The following is a 13,703-nucleotide window of genomic DNA, read 5'->3' on the forward strand; positions in this document are numbered from 1 at the left end:
ACAATCTCATCGTTTCTCAGCAAACAAGCAAAACAAGCAATTGAAGGATATAGTCTCTCTAAAACAAAGGCAGCCATAAATGAGGAGTATGATATCTGTGGGCCTAAAGGGCATACATCCACAGCCTCACACTGGGGTGGTGAAGTGTGACTCAATCACTCCCACTTCCTCCCCATCCAACAACAATGGTCTGTTAGTCAGCAACAACACAATGAGAAAGAGCCAAGTTGGCCAAATGGGAAAGATGAGGCATCTAAGGTATAAAGGGTATGCTTGCTAATTGTGTATGTGGAGTTTAACAGGAAACGGCCTGTTAAACATCTCTCCACATCTCTCCCCGGACTGACAGGGTACTATTAGAGCCTCCATGCAAGCCGCCTCATTGTGTGTGTGTGTGTGTGTGTGTGTGTGTGTGTGTGTGTGTGTGTGTGTGTGTGTGTGTGTGTGTGTGTGTGTGTGTGTGTGTGTGTGTGTGTGTGTGTGTGTGTGTGTGTGTGTGTGTGTGTGTGTGTGTGTGTGTGTGTGTGTGTGTGTGTGTGTGTGTACGTGTGTGAGGTAAAGTAAAGGGGGGACCCGTCTGTCCACATCTTTCCTTGCGGTGGCCCATCGTTAGTCTCTCCATTCATTAACAAACCTCTATAAGCCACATTGGCCATGTCGACGGTGGTACAGTCACAACCAACCTCATGCACCGAGGGGAGAGAGCCATGTGGAGTGCCTCAATGACAAAAAACAGCCTATATAAAGCATCCTCACACATACACTGTATGTTCATTCATGTCCAGGAAGTAATGCCTCGTCCTGCTCCATCACATCTGCCTTCCTTTCCTGCACAATATCCTTCATGATGCACTGCCAAAGGCACTACGGAATTGTATTCATGGAAATGTGTATTTTCTCTGTAGTGGAATGAATCCCCCCTCTCCCACATCTAAACATGGAGAAGTAATGTATTAACCATACAGAGGGCTTTTTATTCAACAGCTAGCCGAGTCAGTCCTCAGAGAGACTGTAGCTTTGTGCTCCTCCATCACCTCAGGCTTATGTAACAGATACCCTTCACCTTCCCAGAGCCTCTCCACTGTTAGAGGCCACAGACACCAAATTAAAACATAGAAGAAATATGCCTCAAAATGAGAATGAGCAGCAATGGGAAAGCTTTTGAGGGAAAATGAAAGAGCTCTGATTATTGACTATTTCAGGGGACATTCTCTTTGTACCGCTTCGTTTATCCTCCTGCCTTGCTTTGGTATTGCACTAGATATACTGTACATTTAAGCAATAAGGCCCGAGGAGGTGTGGTATATGGCCAATATACCACGACTAAGGGCTGTTCGTAGGCACGCCCCAACTGTGCCTGGACACAGCCCTTAGCCGTGGTATATTGTCCATATATCACAAACCCCCGAGGTGCCTTATTGCTATTATAAACTGGTTACCAACATAATTTGAGCAGTAAAAATAAATGTTTTGTCATACCCGTGGTACACGGTCTGATATAAGATGGCTGTCAGCCAATCAACCTAATCAACCCACCCAGCCAATCAACCTAATCAACCCACCCAGCCAATCAACCCACCCAGTTTATAATTTACATTTTAGTAATTTAGCAGAAGCTCTTATCCAGAGTATGCACTCAGTAGTGAGTGCATACATTTTCATACTTTTTTCGTACATTATTTTCTCCGGTTCTATTCTACATTCTATTCTCCTATAGCCAGTGGCCTTACCAGCCTGATGATAGATGGGGCAGTAAAGAACAATAACACACACATTGACATTTTGTAGAATTTTTGTGCCATAGTTCAAAACTCACGAGACAACATATTACCCAGGGGTTGGTTATTTATTCTGCAGTCTTTCCAGTGTCTAGAGTACCCAAACTCACATACAAGTATAAAGAAAACCTTGAGCGTGAAAAAGTGTGCATACTATAGATATATATGATCGGAACCATATGGGAGGAAAGGAGAGGGGAAATAAAATGGAAAGTGCAGATGATGAGGGAGAGGGAGAGTGTGATTAAACAACAGGAGGGATTGGTGGCTTGGGGACCTCTGGCCAGCTCCAGCCGCACCTCGCCGCAGGTGAGCGGTAACCGCTACACTGCAAGCCCATTGGAGCCTGGGAATGGAGGCCCCAGGGGTCACCGGCTAACCTGTTTATCTGCTGCCATAGCAATCCCAGCAGTGGCCTTGGGCAAACATAAACAGCGGTAGCAGCGGATGGCTGCTGGGCGCCGTGCCTAAATGGTGAGGTGAAATGGATAAAATACAAGGCACTGCTTATTCCTGCAAAGGAGCACACAGGAGCCCCGTCTGTCCACTCCTCACTCTGCAGCACGGACTGACACTGACCAAGCCTCTCATTCACCTTCCCTTTCTCCTAACGCCACGTGCTAAGTGGAAACATTGCTACGGTAAATTTGTTCAATTCAGAGTCCCAGTGGGCAGTGTCCTTCTCCTGGCAGCCCAAAGAGAGGCCACACTGCTTGGGAGGGCCTGACATCAAGGTCCAGCGGGAGGGGAGGGCTGGCAGAGCAGGTTAGCCTTGGTGCCCCAAGGCAGGCAGCTTAATAGTCAGGGGTGGTAGAGATGTCACCAGCTCTCTCACATATGAGCCTGTGATCGGGCTACCCTGACCAGGTAACATAACCCCCAGGAGGGGGTGGCGGGTACAGGATTGAGACCCCCTGCGACAGGACAGGGGCACCTGCTATTTTAGCACAGTGAGCTCAACACTTGCTCTGAGGGGCGCTGGCCTGCGCGGCTGTTAGAGAGTGGAGAGGATAGTAACAGGGCATCCATTCAACAAATCCTGGACAGCACTGAATCACACACACACACACACACTGTGGTAGAGAGACAAACACACACATTTAGGCGCACAGACACAAATACACACAAGCACACACACTATGACAGGAAAACTCTCTCTCTCTCTCTCTCTCTCTCTCTCTCTCAAACACAGTACTCAGACAGATCCTACAAATTAGTTGAGAATGAAGAATTCCACAATGAGAGCAGCAGGGGTCTTTGGCCCAGAGTGCAGGGTGGGAAGTTGTGGATCTATCCAAATTAAGTAACTTTATAATAAATCACTGTGCTCTGCTTGCTGGGGATTCGCTGAGCTTCACTGGGCGGTTTGCTAAGCTGTGAGGAACACTGGACAATAGGAAAGCAATGCACAAAAAAAAACATCAGCTCCAACTTGGAGCAGCATGTATAAAGTAACCATAGGCCTTCTGGTAGGGGCCTATTTTCTTAATCCATCCTCTTCAGCTCTTAAAGTTCAATGAGGAGATCACAGCGTTTATCAGACAGGCGTTTCCCTCTGTTCTTCTCACCTAATTTATTCCTTATGATAGTTCTTGTGTAATCAGTGCTAGTGGGATGATGAGTGTACAAGGAGGTCGGAGGCATTAGCAGGGAGAACGGTGTAGTAGAGGAACTCCTTAGCCATGAGAACACATAGCACAGTCACCCACTAAGCCAGTAGCCCTCCCCTCTCTCTCTTCTTCCATTTTCTCCCATTCTTACTCTCTCTATTCCATTCTATTTTCTCAAGTTCTCTTTCTCTCTCTCCCTCTCTCTCTCTACACATAGGCAAAGAAAACAATGGCATGATGTTGGAACTGTAGGACAATAGCCCAGCATCTGGGAACCAGGAGAGTTCATTTGAGTATAGGTGAAGTCTGCAACCTGTGGCAGAGCCCAGGGAGAAAGAGAGGCCTTTCAGGGGATTTTAAAGAGCCCCTTGTCCTTAGAGCCTGATTGACACATGTGAGTGAGGGGAGGGCTTGTGCTATTCCCTTGGTTATATCTTAGCTTTCGCTGGCTGAACAGAACTGTCTCCTCTCCCTAGCCCCCTTTTCTCTTCCACTCTCCTCTCTCACACTTGGGCTCATTATTGGAATGCTCTGACCCTTGGGGACTTCACTTACTTGTCTCCCTTTCCAGGCCACAAACCCCGGCTCCCAACAAAAGGCAGCTCAAAGGCAATTTGAATTTGAAACAGGGAGCACAATAAAAACGTGCAGCTTTCTCCCGAAAGAAGAAACTTTAGGGAGCTCAGTGCCAGCAATTCAAAGTTAGCCCTCACATAAAAACGCTAATTTGATTTTGACACTAACTCAGTGTACTGTAAAGGCAGCAGCTGCTTCAGAAATAGAGGGACAGAGGAAAGGGAGAGAGAGGAGCCCGAGGGGAGGACAGGTGTAAGGACACCTGGGGGCATTGGGCAGGATCACAGATCAGCATGCACAACCACCAGCAGTGCCACTGGACACACACCAGACACACACACCAAACACAGAGGGCTGCTTCCCTCATAGCTACTGAACTCTTCATGTGAGAGAAGAGTAATAGGAGTCATTTCTGTGCATTTTAAGAACATTTTAAATTATATTTAGTCAATAATAATAATAATAATAACAAATAATAATAATATGGTTTAATGCATTGGAATAGTAGGCTAATTGGCTAAATATATCATAGCCTGATATTGCACAGTAATAAATAAATAGCCTATTCTTTTAGAAAATAGTAAACATGTCAGTGTCTATTACTTCTCTATAAATAGGGAAGGAATAAACATAGCATACTTTTTTATAGTCAACAATTAATAAATCCCGCTGTCTGTAAAAAACATGAAATCTTCATGTGGTTTGGACATGGAGCTACGCAGTATGAAATCGAGAAACTAACTACACAATGATGGAAAATATGGGTAGCCTAACATTAGGCAATTGAACAACATTTTATATTTATGTCGCAATAATATGTGTCATTGTGATAACTGTGAAACTCTCCCTCCGAGGGAAAATACCGAGGCCAATTTCAAGTAAGTTCCCTACATTCGTTTGAGACATTTTCAAACCCATAACAAATCATCACATTTGATTATATTGGGAACACCATTGTACCCAAAGCATCGGCATGGCGCGACCGGAGGCAATGTCCCACAGCGCGCACCACCACCCTCAAACACCAGACCCCAACCTTGGACAGCTCCGTTCACTTACCGCTTATTGTCGCGTAAAGGGTGCGCCCGGAACGCGGCGGTTACACAGTTCTTGCCTCTCTCTACAGTCTGATTTCCCCTGGATTAATATCCAGTATGTAAGAAGAGGAGAGATCCGATATTTTCGTCAAACCTAGTCCTAACCTAATTTGTAAACTACTAGCCTACTCCTCTCTGTCGCATCTGTCTCTGGCAAAAAAATGTATCCTGTACGGCAGCGTGACATCCTTAAGACAACTGTCTCCGGGTTGTGTTTTCATATACCCCCGCTACCTCCCAACACCACCTGTCCCCGGTGGAAAACACACCACAAAGCGCTTCTTATGTCGCGCCACGACACATGGCATTCCCCTATAGCTCTGCAGCAATATTCCTCCTCAGCAAGCCGTCCGGAATCAAAGTAATTTGTAATTGCTGGTAGAAGTGGCTGATGTAGAAGGACTGATTGCAATAAGAATCCATGCAGCACCCAGTGGCACTGAACCAGCTGTACAATAAGACAATTACATATGTTTCCGTCTCCCGGCCTGCGCTATAGCAGTTGCGTTATCAATCATCTATCCCCACAATAGTTATTTTGTGCTCGATGTAGCTGCGCAAGGCTGGTGCTCTTACCAGTAGAATGTCATTGCTGCGTCTTTTTACTTCGGGTCTCACGGAAAGAAAAGGCTGTTCATCAGTTTGGAATGTGCCCCCTTTCCAGTATGCTCCAGCTTCAGGATTCTGCGGGAAGGAAAATCCCATTCATCGGTTTATTAAAAATATGTAGCCTAATTTTTTTCTGTGGTTTACCCCTCAGGAGCTTTGTCAAGGTAGGCTCTGTTTCTCTACTATCGGTGGAATACAGCATCTTCAGTAGGCTACTGCTCCCTCTGTCACCCACAGGGACAGAAAACAAGGCGATACCAAAACCTGAAGCAGAATTCTGCAGTGACTGGAATGGAATTAATTCATAGTTTGGCTAACGTTTAGGCCTAATTAGGCAAATTATTTTATTCTTAAATAAAACATTAAAGGAATGCTTTGGGATTTTGGCGATGAAGCCATGTATCAACTTCCCCAGAGTCAGATGAACTAATGGATACCAAGCAGTTTGAAGGAAGTTGCATTAGCACAATGACTGGACGTCTATGGTAACAGCTAGCATTACCATAGACGTCCAGTCAATGTGCTAACACTGGCAAAACTAACTCTAACTTCCATCATACTGGATGCCGAGACATAAAAATGATATCCACAAGTTCATCTGACTCCAGGGAAATAGATGAAGGTCTTCATTACCAGAATCCCGAAGTATCCATTTTAAAGCGCAGGTAGCAGATAATGGACCCTATCAGATATTTATGTAGTTTGTGCTGTACATTGCATTCGGAAAGTATTCAGACCCCTTGACTTTTTTACATTTTGTTCCATTACATACAAATTCTAAAATGAATTAAATTCATGTTTTTCCTGCTCAACCTACACACAACACCCCATGATGACAAAGCAAAAACTGTTTTTTAGACATTTTTGCACATTTATTACAATAAAAAAACAGAAATACCGTATTTACATACAGTACCAGACAAAAGTTTGGACACACCTACTAATTATCTTTATTTTGACTATTTTCTACATTGTAGAATAATAGTGAAGACATAAACAATATGAAATAACACATATGGATGTAGTAACAAAAAAGTGTTAAACAAATCAAAATATTTAATATTTGAGATTCTTCAAATTCAAATTTTCCTTGATGACAGCTTTGCACACTCTTGGAATTCTCTCAACCAGCTTCATGAGGTAGTCACCTGGAATGCATTTCAATTAACAGGTGTGTCTTGTTAAAAGTTAATTTGTGGAATTTCTTTCCTTCTTAATGCGTTTGAGCAAATCAGTTGCGTTGTGACAAGGTAGGGGTGGTATACAGAAGATAGGCCTATTTGGTAAAAGACCAAGTCCATATTATGGCAAGAACAGCTCAAATAAGCAAAGAGAAACAACTGTCCATCATTACTTTAAGACATGAAGGTCAGTCAATCAGGAACATTTCAAGAACTTTGAAAGTTTCTTCAAGTGCAGTCGCAAAAACCATCAAGTGCTATGATGAAACTGGCTCTCATGAGGACCGCCACAGGAAAGGAAGACCCAGAGTTACCTCTGCTGCAGAGGATAAGTTCATTAGAATTACCAGCCTCAGAAATTGCAGCCCAAATAAATACTACACAGATTTCAAGTAACAGACACATCTCAACATCAACTGTTCAGAGGAGACTGCGTGAATCAGGACTTCATGGTCGAATTGCTGCGAAGAAACCACTAGTAAAGGACACAAATAATAAGAAGAGACTTGCTTGGGCCAAAAAACACGAGCAATGGACATTAGACTAATGAAAATCTGTCCTTTGGTCTGATTGCATCACTGCCTGGTATATGGCAACTGCTCGGCCTCCGACCACAAGGCACTACAGAGGGTAATGCGTACGGCCCAGTACATCACTAGGGCCAAGCTTCCTGCCATCCAAGACCTCTATACCAGGCGGTGTCAGAGGAAGGCCCTAAAAATGGTCAAAGACTCCAGACACCTTAGTCATAGACTGTACTCTCTGCTACCGCATGGCAAGCGGTACCGGAGCACAAAGTCTAGGTCCAAGAGGCTTATAAACAGCTTGTACCCCCAAGCCATAAGACTCCTGAACATCTAATCAAATGGCTACTCAGACTATTTGCACTGCCGACCCCCCCCCCTCCTCCTTTACACTGCTGCTACTCTGTTATTATCTATGCATAGTCACTTAATAACTCTACCTACATGTACATATCAAATCAATTACTTCGACTAACCGGTGTCCCCACACATTGACTCTGTACCGGTACCCCCTGTATGTAGCCTCGCTATTGTTATTTTACTGCTGCTCTTTAATTATTTGTTACTTTTATTTATTTATTTTTGTTGGTATTTTTCTTAAAACTGCATTGTTGGTTAAGGGCTTGTAAGTAAGCATTTCATTGTTGTATTTGGCGCATGTGACAAATAAAATGTGATTTGATTTGATTTGATGTGAGGATATGCTCATCTCAACATGATACAAAATAACCTTTTTGATAAAGGGCTCTGGCACATACAGGGGCAAGAAAAAGTATGTGAACCCTTTGGAATTACCTGGATTTCTGCATAAATTGGTCATCAAATTTGATCTGATCATCATCTAAGTCACAACAGTAGACAAACATAGTGTGCTTAAAACCTCTACCGCTTCTCTCTCCCGGATCCGGGATCCTCCTCATCAAAAAAGCTGACTAGCATAGCCTAGCCTAACGCGACAGGGATATCATATAATATAATTTCATGAAATCACAAGTCCAATACAGCAAATGAAAGATAAACATCTTGTGAATCCAGCCATCATTTCCGATTATTAAAATGTTTTACAGCGAAAACACAATATATATTTATATTAGCTCACCACAATAGCCAAACACACAACGCCATGTTTTCACCATGTTTCCACCGCAAAGGTAGCTTTCACAAAACCCACAAATAGAGATAAAATTAATTACTAACCTTTGAACAACTTCATCAGATGACAGTCTTATAACATCATGTTATACAATACATTTATGTTTTGTTCGAAAATGTGCATATTTGAGGTATAAATCGTAGTTTTACATTGCAGCCACCATCACAAATAGCACCAAAACAGACAGAATAATTACAGAGAGCAACGTGAAATACATAAATACTCATCATAAAACATTTATGAAAAATACATGGTGTACAGCAAATGTAAGATAAACATCTTGTGAATCCAGCCAATATTTCCGATTTTTTAAGTGTTTTACAGCGAAAACACAATATATATTTATATTAGCTCACCACAATAGCCAAACACACAACGCCATTTATTCACCGCAAAGGTAGCTTTCACAAAACCCACAAATAGAGATAAGATTAATCACTAACCTTGAACAACTTCATCAGATGACAGTCTTATAACATCATGTTATACAATACATTTATGTTTTGTTCGAAAATGTGCATATTTAGAGGTACAAATCCTGGTTTTATATTGTGAATAGTAGCCATGATGCACCAAATTGTCCGGAGATATTTTGGACAGTCACGTAATCTAACCAAAGAACTCATCATAAACTTTACTAAACAATACATGTTGTACAGCAAATGAAAGATACACTGGTTCTTAATGCAACTGCTGTGTTAAATTTGAAAAAATAACTTTAGTACAACATACAGCATGCAATATTGTGAGACAGCGCTCACCAATTCTCCGCCTTGTTGGAGCCAACACAAACCACAAAAATACGAAATAACATCATAAATATTCTCTTACTTTTGATGATCTTCCATCAGAATGTTGTGCAAGGAGTCCTAGTTCCAGAATAAATCGTTGTTTTGTTTTAGAATGTCCATTTCTTCTGTCGAATTAGCAACTTTGGCTAGCCATGTGGAGGGCACATGTCCAAGAAATCTTTGCGCCTGGAATGAAAAAAATCCAAAAGTCCCAATAAACGTTGAATAAACTGGTCAAACTCGGTTGAAAATCCTACTTTATGACTCATATGTATCCAATAAAATCAGAGCCGGAGCATTTCGTCGTGTATACCTAACGCTTTTCAGAAGACAATGTGAGGTTCCCTGGTGCGCAGTTGAATACTGACAAAAGAGCGGACCTGTCACTCCAAAAGCTCTCATTCGGTCTCACATCAAGCTAGACACCCCATTCAACATTCTACTGCCTGTTGACATCTAGTGGAAGGCGTATGAAGTGCATACAGATCCATAAATATAAGCCAGTTGAATAGGCAGGCCCTGACACAGAGCCCCATTTTCAGAATCTTCACTTCCTGTTTGGAAGTTTGCTGCCAAATTAGTTCTGTTTTACTCACAGATATAATTCAAACAGTTTTAGAAACTTCAGAGTGTTTTCTATCCAATAGTAATAATAATATGCATATTGTATGATCTAGAACAGAGTACGAGGCCGTTTAATTTGGGCACGATTTCTTCCCAAAGTGAAAACAGCGCAATCTTTAATAAAAAGATTTATTAAACTAATAACACAGAAATTATTGTATTTTTCTTGTCCATATTGAATACATAATTTAAACATTCACAGTGTACGTTGGAAAAAGTATGTGAACCCCTAGGCTAATGACTTCTCCAAAAGCTAATTGGAGTCAGGAGTCAGCTAACCTGGAGTCCAATCAATGAGACAGTCCAAGGTAAGACAAATTGTCTATAAATGGAGAAAGTTCAGCACTGTTGCTACTCTCCCTAGGAGTGGCCGTCCAGCAAAGATGACTGCAAGAGCACAGCGGAGAATGCTCAATGAGGTTATGAAGAATCCTAGAGTGTCAGCTAAAGACTTACAGAAATCTCTGGAACATGCTAAACATCTCTGTTGACGAGTCCACGATACGTAAAACACTAAACAAGAATGGTGTTCATGGGAGGACACCACGGAAGAAGCCACTGCTGTCCAAAAAACATTGCTGCCCATCTGAATTTTGCAAAAGTGCACCTGGATTTTCCACAGTGCTACTGTCAAAATATTCTGTGGACAGATAAAACTGCAGTTGAGTTGTTTGGAAGGAACACACAACACTATGTGTGGAGAAAAAAAGGCACAGCATACCAATTGTCACGCCCTGACCTTAGAGAGCCTTTTTATGTCTCTATTTGGTTTGGTCAGGGTGTGATTTGGGGTGGGCATTCTATGTTTTTGTTTTCTATGATTTTGTATTTCTATGTTTTGGCCGGGTATGGTTCTCAATCAGGGACAGCTGTCTATCACTGTCTCTGATTGGGAACCATACTTAGGTAGCCCTTTTCCCTCCTTTCAGTGTGGGAAGTTAACTTTGTTTGTGGCACATAGCCTTAAGCTTCACGGTTGTTTTTGTATTGTTTATTGTTTTTGTCGGCGTCATCCTAAATAAAAGGAATATGTACGCTTACCACGCTGCGCTTTGGTCTACTTCTTACGACGGCCGTGACACCAATATTAAAACCTCATCCCAACTGTAAAGTATGGTGGAGGGAGTATCATGGTTTGGAGCTGCTTTGCTGCCTCAGGGCCTGGACAGCTTGCTGTCATCGATGGAAAAATTGATTCCTAAGTTTATCAAGACATTTTGTAGGAGAATGTAAGGCTCTCTGTCCGCCAATTGAAGCTCAACAAAAGTTGGGTGATGTAACAGGGCAATTACCGAAAACACAGAAGTAAATCAACAACAGAATGGCTTCAACAGAAGAAAATACGCCTTCTGGAGTGGCCCAGTCAGAGTCCTGACCTCAACCCGATTGAGATGCTGTGGCATGACCTCAAGAGAGCAGTTCACACCAGGCATCCCAAGAATATTGATGAACTGAAACAGTGTTGTAAAGAGGAATGGTCCGAAATTCCTCCTGACCGTTGTGCAGGTCTGATCAGCATGTACAGAACATGTTTGGTTGAGGTTATTGCTGCAGAAGGAGAGTCAACCAGTTCTTAAATCCAAGGGTTCACATACTTTTTCCACCCTGCGCTGTGAATGTTTACACGGTGTGTTCAAAAATGACATGAAAACGTATCATTGATTGTGTGTTATTAGTTTAAGCAGACTGTGTTTGTCTATTGTTGTGACCTAGATGAAGTTCAGATAAAATTTTATGACCAATTTACGCAGAAATCCAGGTATTTCCAAAGGGCTCACATGCTTTCCCATCTGACCATTTAGAACAACTTGTTCCTTACTGTGGAGTTACATTTTTTTTTCTTTCTTTTCTTTCTTTAAATATAACCTTTATTTAACTAGGCAAGTCAGTTAAGAACAAATTCTTATTTACAACGACGGCCTACCTCGGCCAAACCTGGGCCAATTGTGCGCCGCCCTATGGGACTCCCAATCGCGGCCGGATGTGAAACAGCCTGGATTTGAATCGGGGACTGTAGTGACGCCTCTTCAACAGAGATGCAGTGTCTTAGACTGCTCCGCAACTCAGGAGCCTGGGCCTACCATTTATTTATATGATCTTAAAGGGCATCTAGAAGCTATTTCTCAATGTCAGAAACGCATATAACTTGGTAACTTAGAACACCCCAAGAAAACATTACCAAATTAAATACATTTTTATAGAGCCAGTTTGCACTGTTCTGTGAAGGGAGTAGTACACAGCGTTGTACGAGATCTTCAGTTTATTGACAATTTCTCGCATGGAATAGCCTTCCTTCTCAGAACAAGAATAGACTGACGAGTTTCAGAAGAAAATTATTTGTTTCTGGACATTTTGAGCCTGTAATCGAACCCACAAATGCTGATGCTCCAGATACTCAACTAGTCTAAAGAAGGCCAGTTTTATTGCTTCTTAAAAAGGACAACAGTTTTCAGCTGTGCTAACATAATTGCAAAAGGGTTTTCTAATGATCAATTAGATGATCAATTTGCCATGCGGTAGCAGAGAGAACAATCTATGACTAGGGTGGCTGGAGTCTTTGGCAATTTTATGGCCTTCTTCTGACACCGCCTGGTATAGAGATCCTGAATGGCAGCGCCTTGCGGTCAGAGGCCCAACAGTTGCCATACCAGACGGTGATGCAACCAGTCAGGATGCTCTAAATGGTACAGCCGCATAACTTTTTGAGGATCTGAGGACCAATATCAAATATTTTCAGTCTCCTGAGATGGAAAAGGCATTGTCGTGCCCTCTTCATGACTGTCTTGGTGTGTTTGGACCATGTGGACCATGTTTTGGGGATGTGGACATGTTGAGGAAGAGTTTGCCAGGTCTCTGACCTCCTCCCTATAGGCTGTCTCATCGTTGTTGGTGATCAGGCCTACCACTGTTGTGTGGTCAGCAAACTTAATGATGCTGTTGGAGTTGTGCTTGGCCACGCAGTCGATGGTGAACAGGGAGTACAGGAAGGGAGTACAGGAGGGGACTAAGCACACACCCCTGAGGGGCCCCCAGTGTTGAGGATCAGTGTGGCAGATGTGTTGTTGCCTACCCTTATCACCTGGGGGCGGCCTGTCAGGAAGTCCAGGATCCAATTGCAGAGAGAGGTGTTTAGTCCCAGGGTCCTTAGCTTAGTGATGAGCTGGCTGTGCACTATGGTGTTGAACGCTGAGCTGTAGTCAATGAACAGCATTCTCACGTAGGTGTTCCTTTTGTCCAGGTGGGAAAAGGCAGTGTGGAGTGCGATTGAGATTGCATCATATGTGGATTTTTTGGGGCGGTATGCGAATTGGAGTCGTTCTAGGGTTTCCGGGCATAATGGTGTTGATGTGAGCCATGAACAGCCTTTCAAAGCCCTTCATGGCTACCGACGTAAGTGCTACGGGGCGGTAATTATTTAGGCAGGTTACCTTCTCTTTCTTGGTTACAGGGACTTTGGTGGTCTGTTTGAAACATGTAGATATTACAGACTCGGTCAGGGAGAGTTTGAAAATGTCAGTGAAGACACTTGGCTGTTGGTCCACGCATTCTTTGAGTACACGTCCTGGTAATCCATCTGGCCCCGCGGCTTTATGAATGTTGACCTGTTTAAAGGTCTTGCTCACATCGGCTACGGAGAGCGTGGTCACACAGTTGTCCAGAACAGCTGATACTCTCATACATGCTTCAGTGTTGCTTGCCTCGAAGCAAGCATAAAATAATTTTGCTCGTCTGGTAGGCTCGCATCACTGGGAAGCTCGCG

General features: G+C 43.0%; 1 protein-coding gene across 6 annotated transcripts in view; it reads right to left on the reverse strand.

Annotated features, from left to right (window-relative positions):
* Positions 1–5,891, reverse strand: part of LOC139578382 (semaphorin-6B-like) — a 123,470-nt gene extending 117,579 nt beyond the window's left edge. For 4 of the 6 annotated variants that reach the window (XM_071405882.1, XM_071405881.1, XM_071405880.1 and 1 more), the window contains exon 1: positions 5,638–5,891. In XM_071405882.1, coding sequence (XP_071261983.1) covers positions 5,638–5,766 — 129 coding nt within the window. In that variant the 5' untranslated portion in view covers positions 5,767–5,891. Of the gene's footprint in view, positions 1–5,023 lie in introns of all 6 variants that reach the window. The other 2 variants (XM_071405884.1, XM_071405885.1) reach the window with 1 other exon arrangement.
* Between the last annotated feature and the right edge of the window lie 7,812 nt (positions 5,892–13,703).

This window comes from Salvelinus alpinus, chromosome 6 (genome assembly GCF_045679555.1).
Source record: "Salvelinus alpinus chromosome 6, SLU_Salpinus.1, whole genome shotgun sequence".
NCBI lineage: Eukaryota > Metazoa > Chordata > Actinopteri > Salmoniformes > Salmonidae > Salvelinus > Salvelinus alpinus.